The sequence below is a fragment of the Oncorhynchus mykiss genome, chromosome 17, assembly GCF_013265735.2.
Source record: "Oncorhynchus mykiss isolate Arlee chromosome 17, USDA_OmykA_1.1, whole genome shotgun sequence".
NCBI lineage: Eukaryota > Metazoa > Chordata > Actinopteri > Salmoniformes > Salmonidae > Oncorhynchus > Oncorhynchus mykiss.
The window spans coordinates 7,050,515-7,063,011 of NC_048581.1; the positions used below are offsets into that span (position 1 = coordinate 7,050,515).

General features: G+C 41.6%; 1 protein-coding gene and 1 pseudogene across 1 annotated transcript in view; both read right to left on the minus strand.

Moving 5' to 3' along the window:
* The window catches only part of LOC118940074, a 50,038-nt pseudogene extending 46,444 nt beyond the window's left edge, over positions 1–3,594 (minus strand).
* A 164-nt stretch (positions 3,595–3,758) lies between these two features.
* LOC118940242 (zinc finger protein 239-like) overlaps positions 3,759–12,497 on the minus strand; it is a 29,490-nt gene continuing 20,751 nt past the window's right edge. The window contains exon 4 of the mRNA XM_036948732.1: positions 3,759–6,272. Coding sequence (XP_036804627.1) covers positions 5,254–6,272 — 1,019 coding nt within the window. The 3' untranslated portion in view covers positions 3,759–5,253. The remainder of the gene's footprint in view (positions 6,273–12,497) is intronic.

The window sequence follows — 12,497 nt, forward strand, 5'->3', positions numbered from 1 at the left end:
GGAGGTACCAGTACAGAGTCAATGTGGAGGCTATATAGAGGAGGTACCAGTACAGAGGTACATATCAGGAGCAGGTGTTAAATAAAATACATACAGCTTTATACAGTTTGATTTAATGAGGCTTAATGACCAAAAGCACAATTCTATTTTGTAAACATGAGACAAGTGTACGAGGAGATGCGTGTCTCATGAACTTTAAGTAGCCTTTATTTGTTGTGATATAATCCTTTAGAGACAGGATTGTGTCACGGATCTGGGGAAGTGGACCAACGCATTTCTGCAGCATTGAAGGTCCTAAAGAACACAGTGGCCGCCATCATTCTTACATGGAAAGTTTGGAAGTTTGGAACCACCAAGACTTCCTAGTGCTGGCCGCCCAGCCAAACTGAACAATTAGGGGAGAAAGGCCTTGGTCAGGGACGTTACTGAGAACCCGATGGTCACTCTGACAGAGCTCAAGAGTTCCTCTGTGGAGATGGGAGAACCTTCCAGAAGGACAACCATCTCTGCAGCACTCCACCAATTTGGCCTTTTTGGTAGAGTGGCCAGACAGAAAGTCTGTTTGGAGTTTGCCAAAAGGCACCTAAAGGACTCTCAGACCATGAGAAACAAGATTCTTTGATCTGATGAAACCAAGATTAAACACTTTGGCCTGAATGCCAAGCCTCAGGTCTGGAGGAAACCTGGCACCATCCCTACGGTGAATCGTGGTGGTGGTACCATCCCTACGGTGAATCGTGGTGGTGGTACCATCCCTACGGTGAATCGTGGTGGTGGCACCATCCCTACGGTGAATCGTGGTGGTGGTACCATCCCTACGGTGAAGCATGGTGGTGGTACCATCCCTACGGTGAATCGTGGTGATGGCAATATCATGGTGTTATTGGGGATATTTTTCAGTGGCAGGGACTGGGAGACTAGTCAGGATCGAGGGAAAGATGTACGGAGCAAAGTACAGAGAGATAATTGATGAAAACCTGCTCAAGAGCACTCAGGACCTCAGACTGGGGCAAAGGTTCACCTTTCCACAGGACAACGACCCTAAGCACACAGCAAAGACAACATAGAAGTGGCTTTGGGACAAGTCTCTGAATGTCCTTGAGAGGCCCAGCCAGAGCCCGGATTTGAATCTGATCAAACAACTCTGAAGAAATCCTGAAAATAGCTGCGCATTGACGCTCTCCATCCAACCTGACAGATCTTGAGAGGATCTGCAGAGAAGAATGGGAGAAAACACCACAAATACAGGGGTGCCAAGATTGTAGTGTTATACCCAAGGCGGCTTGAGGCTATAATCACTGCCAAAAGTGCTTCAACAAAGCACTCTCTGCTCAACAACACTGACTGTGAATCAATCTGGTTGATTCTCTGGTTGATTCTCTGCTCAACAACACTGATCGCGTCAAACTTTGCTGTGTGTCCAGGCTGTCACTTCTGTCATCAGCTACTAACACCAGTGCTGCACCTTTGTCCTTGTCCCTGGATGACGGCTTCCTGCTCCCTCTTCCATAGTGAGAACACTGATGGCTCAACATGGTTTTCTGAGAGACTGGATGAAGGCATCCTGCTCCCTCTTCCATAGTGGGAACACTGCTGGCTCAACATGGGCTTCCTGGTTATGAAAGAAAGTGTGGTGGTCAATGGTAGCCTCTCCCATTGTTTGAAGCAGTTGTAGTCTTTGTTGGCATGCATCCAGACCCCAGAATGGTAGTAGAAAGGAGCCTGTTCCCCGCATGCTTCCTCACAATCATTGTCTGGATCGACCACTCCCCCACCTGACCACAGGACCAGTATTGCTGACTGATCTTCATTCCTACAGCCTTCATCACCGCCCCTGGAGTCTCTTCACTGTCTGATCTTCATTCCTACAGCCTTCATCACCATCCCTGGAGTCTCTTCACTGTCTGATCTTCATTCCTACAGCCTTCATCACCATCCCTGGAGTCTCTTCACTGTCTGATCTTCATTCCTACAGCCTTCATCACCGTCCCTGGAGTCTCTTCACTGTCTGATCTTCATTCCTACAGCCTTCATCTCCATCCCTGGAGTCTCTTCACTGTCTGATCTTCATTCCTACAGCCTTCATCTCCGTCCCTGGAGTCTCTTCACTGTCTGATCTTCATTCCTACAGCCTTCATCACCGCCCCTAGAGTCTCTTCACTGACTGATCTTCATTCCTACAGCCTTCATCACCACCCCTAGAGTCTCTTCACTGACTGATCTTCATTCCTACAGCCTTCATCACCGTCCCTGGAGTCTCTTCACTGTCTGATCTTCATTCCTACAGCCTTCATCTCCATCCCTGGAGTCTCTTCACTGTCTGATCTTCATTCCTACAGCCTTCATCTCCGTCCCTGGAGTCTCTTCACTGTCTGATCTTCATTCCTACAGCCTTCATCACCACCCCTGGAGTCTCTGCACTGAGTAGGTGAAGATAGTATAAGAAACCTGTCCCATTCTACTTGTCTATTATCTTTGTTTAGAAATAGTCATTTGTGTGACCTACTGATTTTCCCTACAATTTATTTTAAGGATTTAGAAATATAGAAATGGTAGAACGAGGAATGTCAGAGTCTGGAATATAAATATATACCATTTGTTTAAAATGTATATGATGGTGTGTCTAGACATTATGGACCGTATATGAATATAAAAGGTGTGTACAGTAGTAGTTATATAGGATGAGCCTTGACTAGAATACAGGGTGGAGTACTGGGTGGTAGACGGCTAGTAACAGTGACTAAGTTCAGGACAGGATACTGGGCGGAGGCCGGCTAGAAGTGACTATTTGAACATTCATATTGAACAGCCTTACCTATAGAGTAGCACCACCACCCATCAGCCCATTCTCATCTTGATGTCAAAGCTGCAGTGTATTGTTGCTGTAGGAGTTTATGATTAATAATCCTATTTCAAGACACACTAAGATGTCACCATACTATTCATTTAAAGCCCCTCTGTCAGATATAAATCATCAGAGTGGGAAACCAACTGACATGGAAACAATGGAACAAATGTATCACTATCAGAGGGGTCTATTATGACATCATATAGAACTACTCAGACATTCCAAATATCACTTGATTATCAGAGGGGTGTATTATGACATCATATAGAACTACTCAGACATTCCAAATCAGGCTTCATCCACATCATGAAGGTGGATATTGATCCAACCATTTCAAAAGTAATGACCGGGCTGATGGAAACAGGATATGCCTGAATATTTTAATAAATGGTGACATTTTGTTACTTCGTTTGACAATTTGTTTGTCTTTTTGTGTCAGTAAAAATGTTTAAGCGAGAAATGGCAGTGGAAACTCTTTGATGCGCAAATATTTATATAACAACCATCACATCTTTGTTAACTTGGAGTCACTTGATGATATCTTGTGTGGTTCCCCCACTACGATTCGGAAACCCATGTAGTTTATTAGGCTACAGATGAAATAAGTTATGAACTTCACAGGGTGGTGAAACTACATGTGATGAGCTTGATGCTCCATTCCAATACACTTTGAGGGTCTTATTCTGGTGACATGATGACCGATGCTTGGTTGCCATTTGACAAATAAAATAATTGCTCTCACCCATGATAATCTCATCAATCGGGTAACAACGTTTATTGAACCAGTGGGAGGTTTGTAAATGCCCCCAGGAAAGTCGAAAGAGGAACTCTTCATTGAGACAATGATAAACAGCAATCTGTGGGAGAGTTGTGGTGGATATTATAAAATAAGGATCTGCTGGAGTCCAAGTCAAACCAAGATTCTTTATTTCTGAGCTCAGAGAGAATAACAGAGTTACACAGAACAGTGTAGACAGTCTGAATTCCTGAAGCATTGGGTGATGAGCACATATCTTTATAGTTTCCTATTCCTGGGTGGGACTTTATTCATACAAGGACACAGGTGTAAATTGGTTTGCAACACATAATGATAGTCCCAAGAACAGGAGATTATAATAGGACAGTTTCACAAGGTTAGTCACATACTCAGTTATGTGGACACACAAACAACTAACATTTTCCATTACAGAGTCTGAACATTTTCATTTCATTAAATCATCAGTGGGCCAACAATGCAAATGTCAACAATGGAACAAATGCATCACATCCAAATATCACTTGATTATCTGTAGTGCTGGAGGAATGACACACCCAGATAAACACACAGAGTTTAAAAAAAGGACCATTTAAACACATGGAACCTGATCTTCTTTATATTCAAACTGACAGACTCCATATTCAATTCATGTTTTCTAATAGAAACAAACAACTATATGTTTAAGTATACTTTGTACAATTCACTTTCATCTGGTAAAAACAAGTAAACACATTCTTAGTCAACAATATAAGACAACAGGAGCACTGTGTATGTTCTCTGATTCATTTTAAGTCAATGTGATGTGAAATATCAATATTACAAGTAATTCTTCTCTTTTGTGTGGATTCTCTTATGACGTTGAAGTGACTGTGATGAGTAATATGTTTTCCCACAGTCTGAGTATTTTGTAAGCCTTCTCATGTATTCTTTCAGGCTTCCTAAATGGGCAAACGCTTTGCACACTGGGAGCAGTGGTAAAGCTTCTCCCCTGTGTGCAGTCTCATGTGTTTTAATTTTTAAAATGTTTAATTTTACCTCCCTTTTTCTCCCCAATATCGTGGTATCTAATTGTTAGTAGCTACAATCTTGTCTCATCGCTACAACTCCCGTACGGGCTCGGGAAAGACGAAGGTCAAAGTCATGCGTCCTCCGATACACAACCCAACCAAATCGCAGTGTTAAGCAGTGTTAAGGCTTCTCCCCTGTGTGTATTTTCCCCTGTTGGTTCAGGTGTCCTTTCTGGTTAAAACTCTTTCCAGGACCTCAACTCTTTTCTATTTTTACCAATGACCATACAGTTTTTAAATTCCTCATCAATCCATGGAGCCTTAACAGTTCTAACAGTCAGTTTCTTAACAGGTACATGTTTATCAATAATTGGAAGAAACAATTTAATATGGTAAAAACAGGTTAACACATTGTCAGTGTACAATATAAGACAACGGGAGCACTGTGTGTGTTCTCTGATGAATTTTAAGTCAATGTGATGTGAAATATCAATATACACGCTAAGAGAAGTCATTTCTCTCTCCTGTGTGGATTCTCTAAAGACGTTTAAGTGACTGTTATGAGTAATATGTTTTCTCACAGTCTGGCCTTTTGTCAGCATTCTCCTCTGTGTGCAGTCTCATGTGTTCTCTCAGGCTTCCTAAATGGGCAAAAGCTTTGCACCCTGGGAGGAGTGGAAAGGCTTCTCCCCTGTGTGTATTCTCTCGTGTCGTTTCAGCCCCCCTGACCGGTTGAAACACTTTCCACACTGGGAGCAGTGGTAAGGCTTCTCACCTGTGTGTATTTTCTCATGATGTTTCAGGTTCCCTAAATTGTTAAAACTCTTTCCACACTGGGAGCAGTGATAAGGCTTCTCCCCTGTGTGTATTCTCTCATGTCTTTTCAGCTCCTTTGACCGGATGAAACACTTTCCACACTGGTAGCAGTGGTAAGGCCTCTCCCCTGTGTGTATTCTCTCATGTTGTTTTAGGTTCCCTAAATTGTTAAAACTCTTTCCACACTGGGAGCAGTGGCAAGGCTTCTCCCCTGTGTGTATTCTCTCATGTTGTTTCAGGGTCCCTAAATTGTTAAAACTCTTTCCACACTGGGAGCAGTGGTAAGGCTTCTCCCCTGTGTGTATTCTCTCGTGAACTTTCAGGTTTGATTTCTCATTAAAACCCTTCCCACACTGGGAGCAGTGGTAAGGCTTCTCCCCTGTGTGTATTCTCTCATGTCGTTTCAGTTTCCCTAAACCGATAAAACTCTTTCCACACTGGGAGCAGTGATAAGGCTTCTTCCCTGTGTGTATTCTCTCATGTCGTTTCAGTTTCCCTAAATCGTTAAAACTATTTCCACACCGGGAGCAGTGATAAGGCTTCTCCCCTGTGTGTATTCTCTCGTGCAGTTTCAGATGCCCTGGCCGGTTGAAACACTTTCCACACTGGGAGCAGTGGTAAGGCTTCTCCCCTGTGTGTATTCTCTCATGAGCTTTCAGGTGTGCTTTCTGGTTAAAACTCTTTCCACACTGGGAGCAGTGGTAAGTCTTCTCCCCTGTGTGTATTTTCTCATGTTGTTTCACGTCCCATAACCGGTTACAACCCTTTCCACAGTGGGAGCACTGGTGTCGTCTTGCTGGTTTGGACGTCCCTGGCTCTGGTTCCTCTGAGTCTGGTCTTTCTCCTGCCAAAGATAGTGTTATTTTTAAATAGAGACCCGAATGAAACCACATGATAAAACAACCTTGCTACGAGGGTAAATCCTAAATCAGATCTCTCAATAACCTGAGGCCAGTTTTAACAATCTTAGTGTGATTTTAAAACAAATGCAGAGCTTCCCGGTAATTACTGCTATGTTTACATTACTTATTTTATTCATCCTGTTTTACAAGTCAGAACACAAAAACCTAGACAGTTCTAGGACACTGAAGACACAGACGTCGCTGGATTCCAATTGAACAGTTGGTTCTAAATATATAACATTCATAGCTGTATGATACATAATGTGACCTACACACTTCCTTAAACATAAAATAACTAAAGAATTAATTTTGTGTGGAAGTCCAAAACTTGTTTTTACGTCAGATACAAAGCACATCAGTAACATCTCCCCGTTGTTGAAAGGGTTCGAAACATTGCTGTTTAAATGGACCAATTTCTTATTTAGACATTCACAGATTTTCAACATTTTGAACTTGTAGGCTGCTTTTCCTTTACTCTGCGATCCAACTCATCCCAAACTATCTCGATTTGGTTGAGGACGGGGGATTGTGTAGGCCAGGTCATCTGATGCAGCACTCCATCACTCTCCTTCTTGGTCAAATAGCTCTTACACGGCCTGGAAGTGTGTTGGGTCATTGTCCTGTTGAAAAACAATTGACAGTGGGACTAAGCCCAAACCAGATGGGATGGCATATCGCTGCAGAATGCTGTGGTAGTCATGCTGGTTAAGTGTGACTTGAATAAATAAATCACTGACATTGTCAATAGCAAAGCACCCGCACACCATCACATCTCCTCCTCCATGCTTCACGGTGGGAACCACACATGCGGAGATAATCTGTTCATCTACTCCTCGTCTCACAAAGACATGACGCTCGGAACCAAATACTCAAATTTGGACTCATCAAACCCAAGGACAGATATTCACCGGTCTAATGTCCATTGCTCATGTTTCTTGGCCCAAGCAAGTCTCTTCTTCTTATTGGTGTCCTTTAGTAGTGGTTTCCTTGCAGAAATTCGACCATGAAGGCCTGATTCACGCAGTCTCCTCTGAACCGATGATGTTGAGATGTGTCTCTTGCTTGAACTTTGTGAAGCATTTATTTGGGCTGCAATTTCTAAGTCTGGTAACTCTAATGAACTTATGCATCAGAAGTAACTATGGGTCTTCCATTATTGTGGTGGTCCTTAAAGTAATGATGGTCTGTTGCTTCTCTTTGCTTATTTGAGCTGTTCTTGACATAATATGGACTTCACCTTTTACCCAATAGGGTTATCTTCTGTATACCCCCATACCTTGTCACAACACAACTGATTGGCTCAACACATTAAAACCTGTTATGGCACATTAACTCTTGAAACTAGGGGGCACTATTTTAATTTATGGAAAAATAACGTTCCCAAAGTAAACAGGCTATTTCTCAGGACCAGGTGCTAGAATATGCATATAATTGACAGCTTAGGATAGAAAACACTATAAAGTTTCCAAAACTGTAAAAATATTGTCTGTGAATATAACAGAACTGATATTGCAGGTGAAAGCCTGAGAAAAATCCAATCAGGAAGTGACTCTCATTTTGAAACCTCTGCGTTCCTATGCATCCCTATTGACCATTGAAAGGGATATCAACCAGATTCCTTTTTCTATAGCTTCCCTAATGTGTCTACAGTCACTAGACATGGTTTTTATTTTGAAAAATGAGCGTGAACGACAACATTGCGTCAGTGGTCAGGTGGTGACTCTCAGAGTGATTTGTCCGTAATAGACAAAGGCGGCCCTTGTGCCTCTCGCTCCTAGTGAAAAGTCCCGGTTGATATATTATCGAATAGATATTTGAAAAACACCTAGAGGATTGATTATAAAAAAAGGTTTGCCATGTTTCTGTCGATATTATGGATCAAATTTTGAGTTTTTTTCGGCGTTGTCATGACCGCAACTTCCGGTGGATTTCTCAACAAAACTGAGGTATTTTGGCTATAATAAATCATCTTTATGGAACAAAATTAACATTTGCTGTCTAACTGGGAGTCTCGTGGGTGAAAACATCCGAAGCTCATCAAAGGTAAACGATTTAATTTGATTGCTTTTCTGATTTTCGTGACCAAGCTCCCTGCTGCTAGCTGGACATAATGCTATGCTAGGCTATCGATAAACTTACACAAATGCTTGTCTTGCTTTGGCTGTAAAGCATAATTTCAAAATCTGAGATGACAGGGTGATTAACAAAAGGCTAAGCTGTGTTTCACTATATTTCACTTGTGATTTCATGAATATGAATATTTTATATTAAGATTTTTTGTCCGTTGACACCTGTTTGGCTAGGGATTCCGCTAGCGGAACGTTGACAACATCCGGTGAAATTGCAGAGTGCAAAGTATTTTTTTATTTATTAGAAATATTTAACTTTCATGCATTCACAAGAGCAAAGCTTAACTTCTTGTTAATCTAGCCACCATGTCAGATTTCAAAAAGGCTTTACGGCAAAAGCAAACCATGCGATTATCTGAGGACAGCACCCCATCAAACAAACACACGACAATCATATTTCAACCCGCCAGGCGCGACACAAACCTCAGAAATAACAATATAATTTGTGCCTTACCTTTGAAGAGCTTCTTCTGTTGGCACTCCAATATGTCCCATAAACATCACAAATGGTCCTTTTGTTCGATTAATTCCGTCATTATATCTCCAAAATGTCAATTTATTTGGCGCGTTTGATTTAAAAAAAACACTGGTTCCAACTCGCCCAGCATGACTACAAAACATCTAATACGATACCTGTAAATGCTGTCCAAACATTTCAAACAACTTTCCTAATCCAACTTTAGGTATTTTAAAACGTAAATAATAGAGAAAATTTAAGATGGGATAAACTGTGTTCAATACCGGATAAAAACAACATGAAGCGCGTGACCTGGAGCGCGCATCAAAACATTAGAGAGCACTAGGCTGGACCCTCGTTCTGAATAACCGAACTTCTTCATTTCTCTACCGAAAAACATCAACCAATTTCTAAAGACTGTTGACAACTAGTGGAAGCAATAGGAACTGCAACCAAGTGCCACAGAAAACCATTTGAAAACAGAGTCACCTCAACAACAACAAATTCCTCCTGGATGGTTTGTCCTCAGGGTTTCACCTGCCAAATAAGTTATGTTATACGCACAGACATTATTTTAACAGTTTTAGAAACTTTAGAGTGTTTTCTATCCAAACCTACCAATTCTATGAATATCCTAGCTTCTGGGCAGGTAGCAGGTAGTTTACTTTGGGAACGCTTTTCATCCGGACGTGAAAATACTGCCCCCTATCGAAAACAGGTTATAAGGAATGAAATTCCACAACTTAACTTCTAAAAAGGCATACATGTTAATTGAAATTAATTCCCGGTGATTACCTCATGATGCTACAGTCCTCCTTTAAGACTCCATAATGTTTCATAATTAGATGCTACAGTCCTCCTTTAAGACTCCATAATGTTTCATCATTTGATGGTACAGTCCTCCTTTAAGTCTCCATAATGTTTAGAATGTGTCTGGAAGCGCTACTCTATATATTATACTCTCATCCTTTCGGTTTTATTAATATTAATAATAATGTTATAATAGGTAATAACTAACTTCAATAACTAGGGTTAATACCTGCCTGGCGCACCAACAAAATCTTCATATTTACCCCCCTCTAACAATACCGCTACAGAATTAGCGTAGTAGGCCATGTAACTTAAGGTAATCAGAAATATTTAGGACTAACTTATTCCTTGCCACCCATTCTGAAACTAACTGCAGCTCTATGTTAAGTGTTGCAGTCATTTCAGTCGCTGTAGTAGCTGACGTGTACAGTGTTGAGTCATCCGCATACATAGACTCACTGGCTTTACTCAAATGTCATTGGCATGTTGTTGGTAAAGATTGAAAAAAGTAGGTGCCAAACAGCTGCCCTGGGGAATTCCTGATTCAAACTTGATTTTGTAGCTCTGGGGCGGCAGGTAGCCTAGTGGTTGGAGATTTAGGCCAGTAACCGAAAGATTGCTGGATCGAATCCCCGAGTTGACAAGGTAAAAAACTCTGTCGTAATTGAAAAAAATAATGGAAAAAATAATTGAAAATAATAATTTGTTCTTAACTGACTTGCCTAGTTAAATAAAGGTTACATTTTAAAAGAAAAACTCTTTATCCACAATATAGCAGGGGGTGTAAAGCCATACGTTTTTTCAGCAGCAGACTATGATCGATAATGTCAAATGCCGAACCGAAGTCAAACAAAACAGCCCCAACAATATTTTTATCATCAATTTCGCTCAGCCAAACAGTCATTTGCAAGTGCTGTGCTTGTTGAATGAACTTCCCTATAAGCTAAAAGTCTATATTTGTTTAATGTAAAACAGCATTGTATCTGGTCAAATATTTTTTTCCCAAAATTGTAAGGGTTGGTAACAGGCTGATTGGTCAGCTATTTAAGCCAGTAAAGGGAGCTTTACTATTCTTGGGTAGTGGAATGACTTTAGCTTCCCTCCAGGCCTGAGGGCACACACTTTCTAGTAGGCTTAAAATAAAGACAAGGCAAATAGGAATGGCAATATCGGCACATGTCTATAAGCCGCAGGTGCTTACCGGTACATTGAAACAAATTAACTTGGTCACTATCTTCCTCCTCCTGTGCACTGAAACCACTGAAGTCATCTCCTTCGGTGTCGGAGATGAATAGCCTCAGAATTTCTTCATCCGATGTTGGATCGTTTTCATTGTCGCTCTCGTCACTTTCATCCGGAGGCAAATACCCCGCTGAGCTCATGCTGCCCTTCAACACGCAGCAGTCCAGCCTTTCGAAACCCGTTGATGATAGTGGATTTTTTGACAATGCTCCACGCTGTCAGGACCCACTGGCAGACTGGACCATAAGTTGCTCTTCGCATGCGGCCCATTTTAGTGAAGGATTTCTCCCCACTTGTCATCCAAGCCTCCCACTGAACAAGGAGCGCCACCTTAAATGCACGATTTACACTGATGTCGAGTGGCTGCAAATACTTTGGGCCATCTGCTTTTCTTCCCTCTGAAAGCTTTTGTTGTCTTTTTGCACTGAGTCAGTTCCTCACGCTGCTGTTTCCAACGTCTTATCATCGACTCATTAAGGCCAAGCTCCCGTGCAGCAGCTCCATTTCCTTTTCCAACAGCCAGATCGATCGCCTTTAACTTGAAAGCTGCATCATATGCATTTCTCCGTGTCTTTGCCATGATGAGGGTGACAAAAATTACTACCGTAATCAGAATGATGGGAAGTTTGAGCGCGCTCGATTTACGTCACATTATGTGACGGTGCTCAGTTTTTTGGCGGCATGAATCTTGTGAAAGCGGGAAAAATCCATAAATTAGCCGCGTCATTGTATAAACCGCGAGGTTCAAAGGTTGGGAATAAAGTAGCGGCTTATAGTCCGGAAATTACGGTACACAATATTAGTCCCAGCCTTTGGAACGGTGGTTTTCCTAGACATGGCTACTATATTGTGATCACTACATCTGATGGATCTGGACACTGCTTTAAAACACATTTCTGCAGCATTAGTAAAGATATGATCAAACCATGTTGATGATTTCATTCCTCTACTGTTTGTAACTACCCTGGTAGGTTGATTGATAACCTGAACAAGGTTGCCGGCACTGGTTACAGTTTGAAGCTTTTGCTTGAGTGGGCAGCCTGATCACAGCTTTTCTTCAGTACTAGTTAATTAATGACCAAAGTCTTGAGTTTAGTTTGCCTGTTCTACAGTCTTTTAAAGATAGGGGCGTTGACTGCGACAGGCAATGTAACATCCATAATGTTTTAAGGAAAAGTTTTTGTAAAACAAGCACCTTACATTGGATCATCTTGAAACTTTCTCTCCAAAGCTAACTTTCATCAAGGTTTTATATGGTCTATTGGTTCCTCTCTTTTCATTGGCAGAATCCTTTTTCAGTGTTATGATATTCATAACATCCATATACACCAGTCTATCTTCCTGTCAACTAACAGAACTCTGCTGGTTATCCTGGTAACAGATACCAGTGGGCAGATCTATTGTATTTGTTCAAACTAAACTACAGCACTTACTTTGATGAGTCAAATCTGATCCTTTCTTCTCTTCTCCTCCTCTCACAGTTCCACTCAGCCCCATTTTTTTCCTGCAGTCCACCAGCAGCACAGACA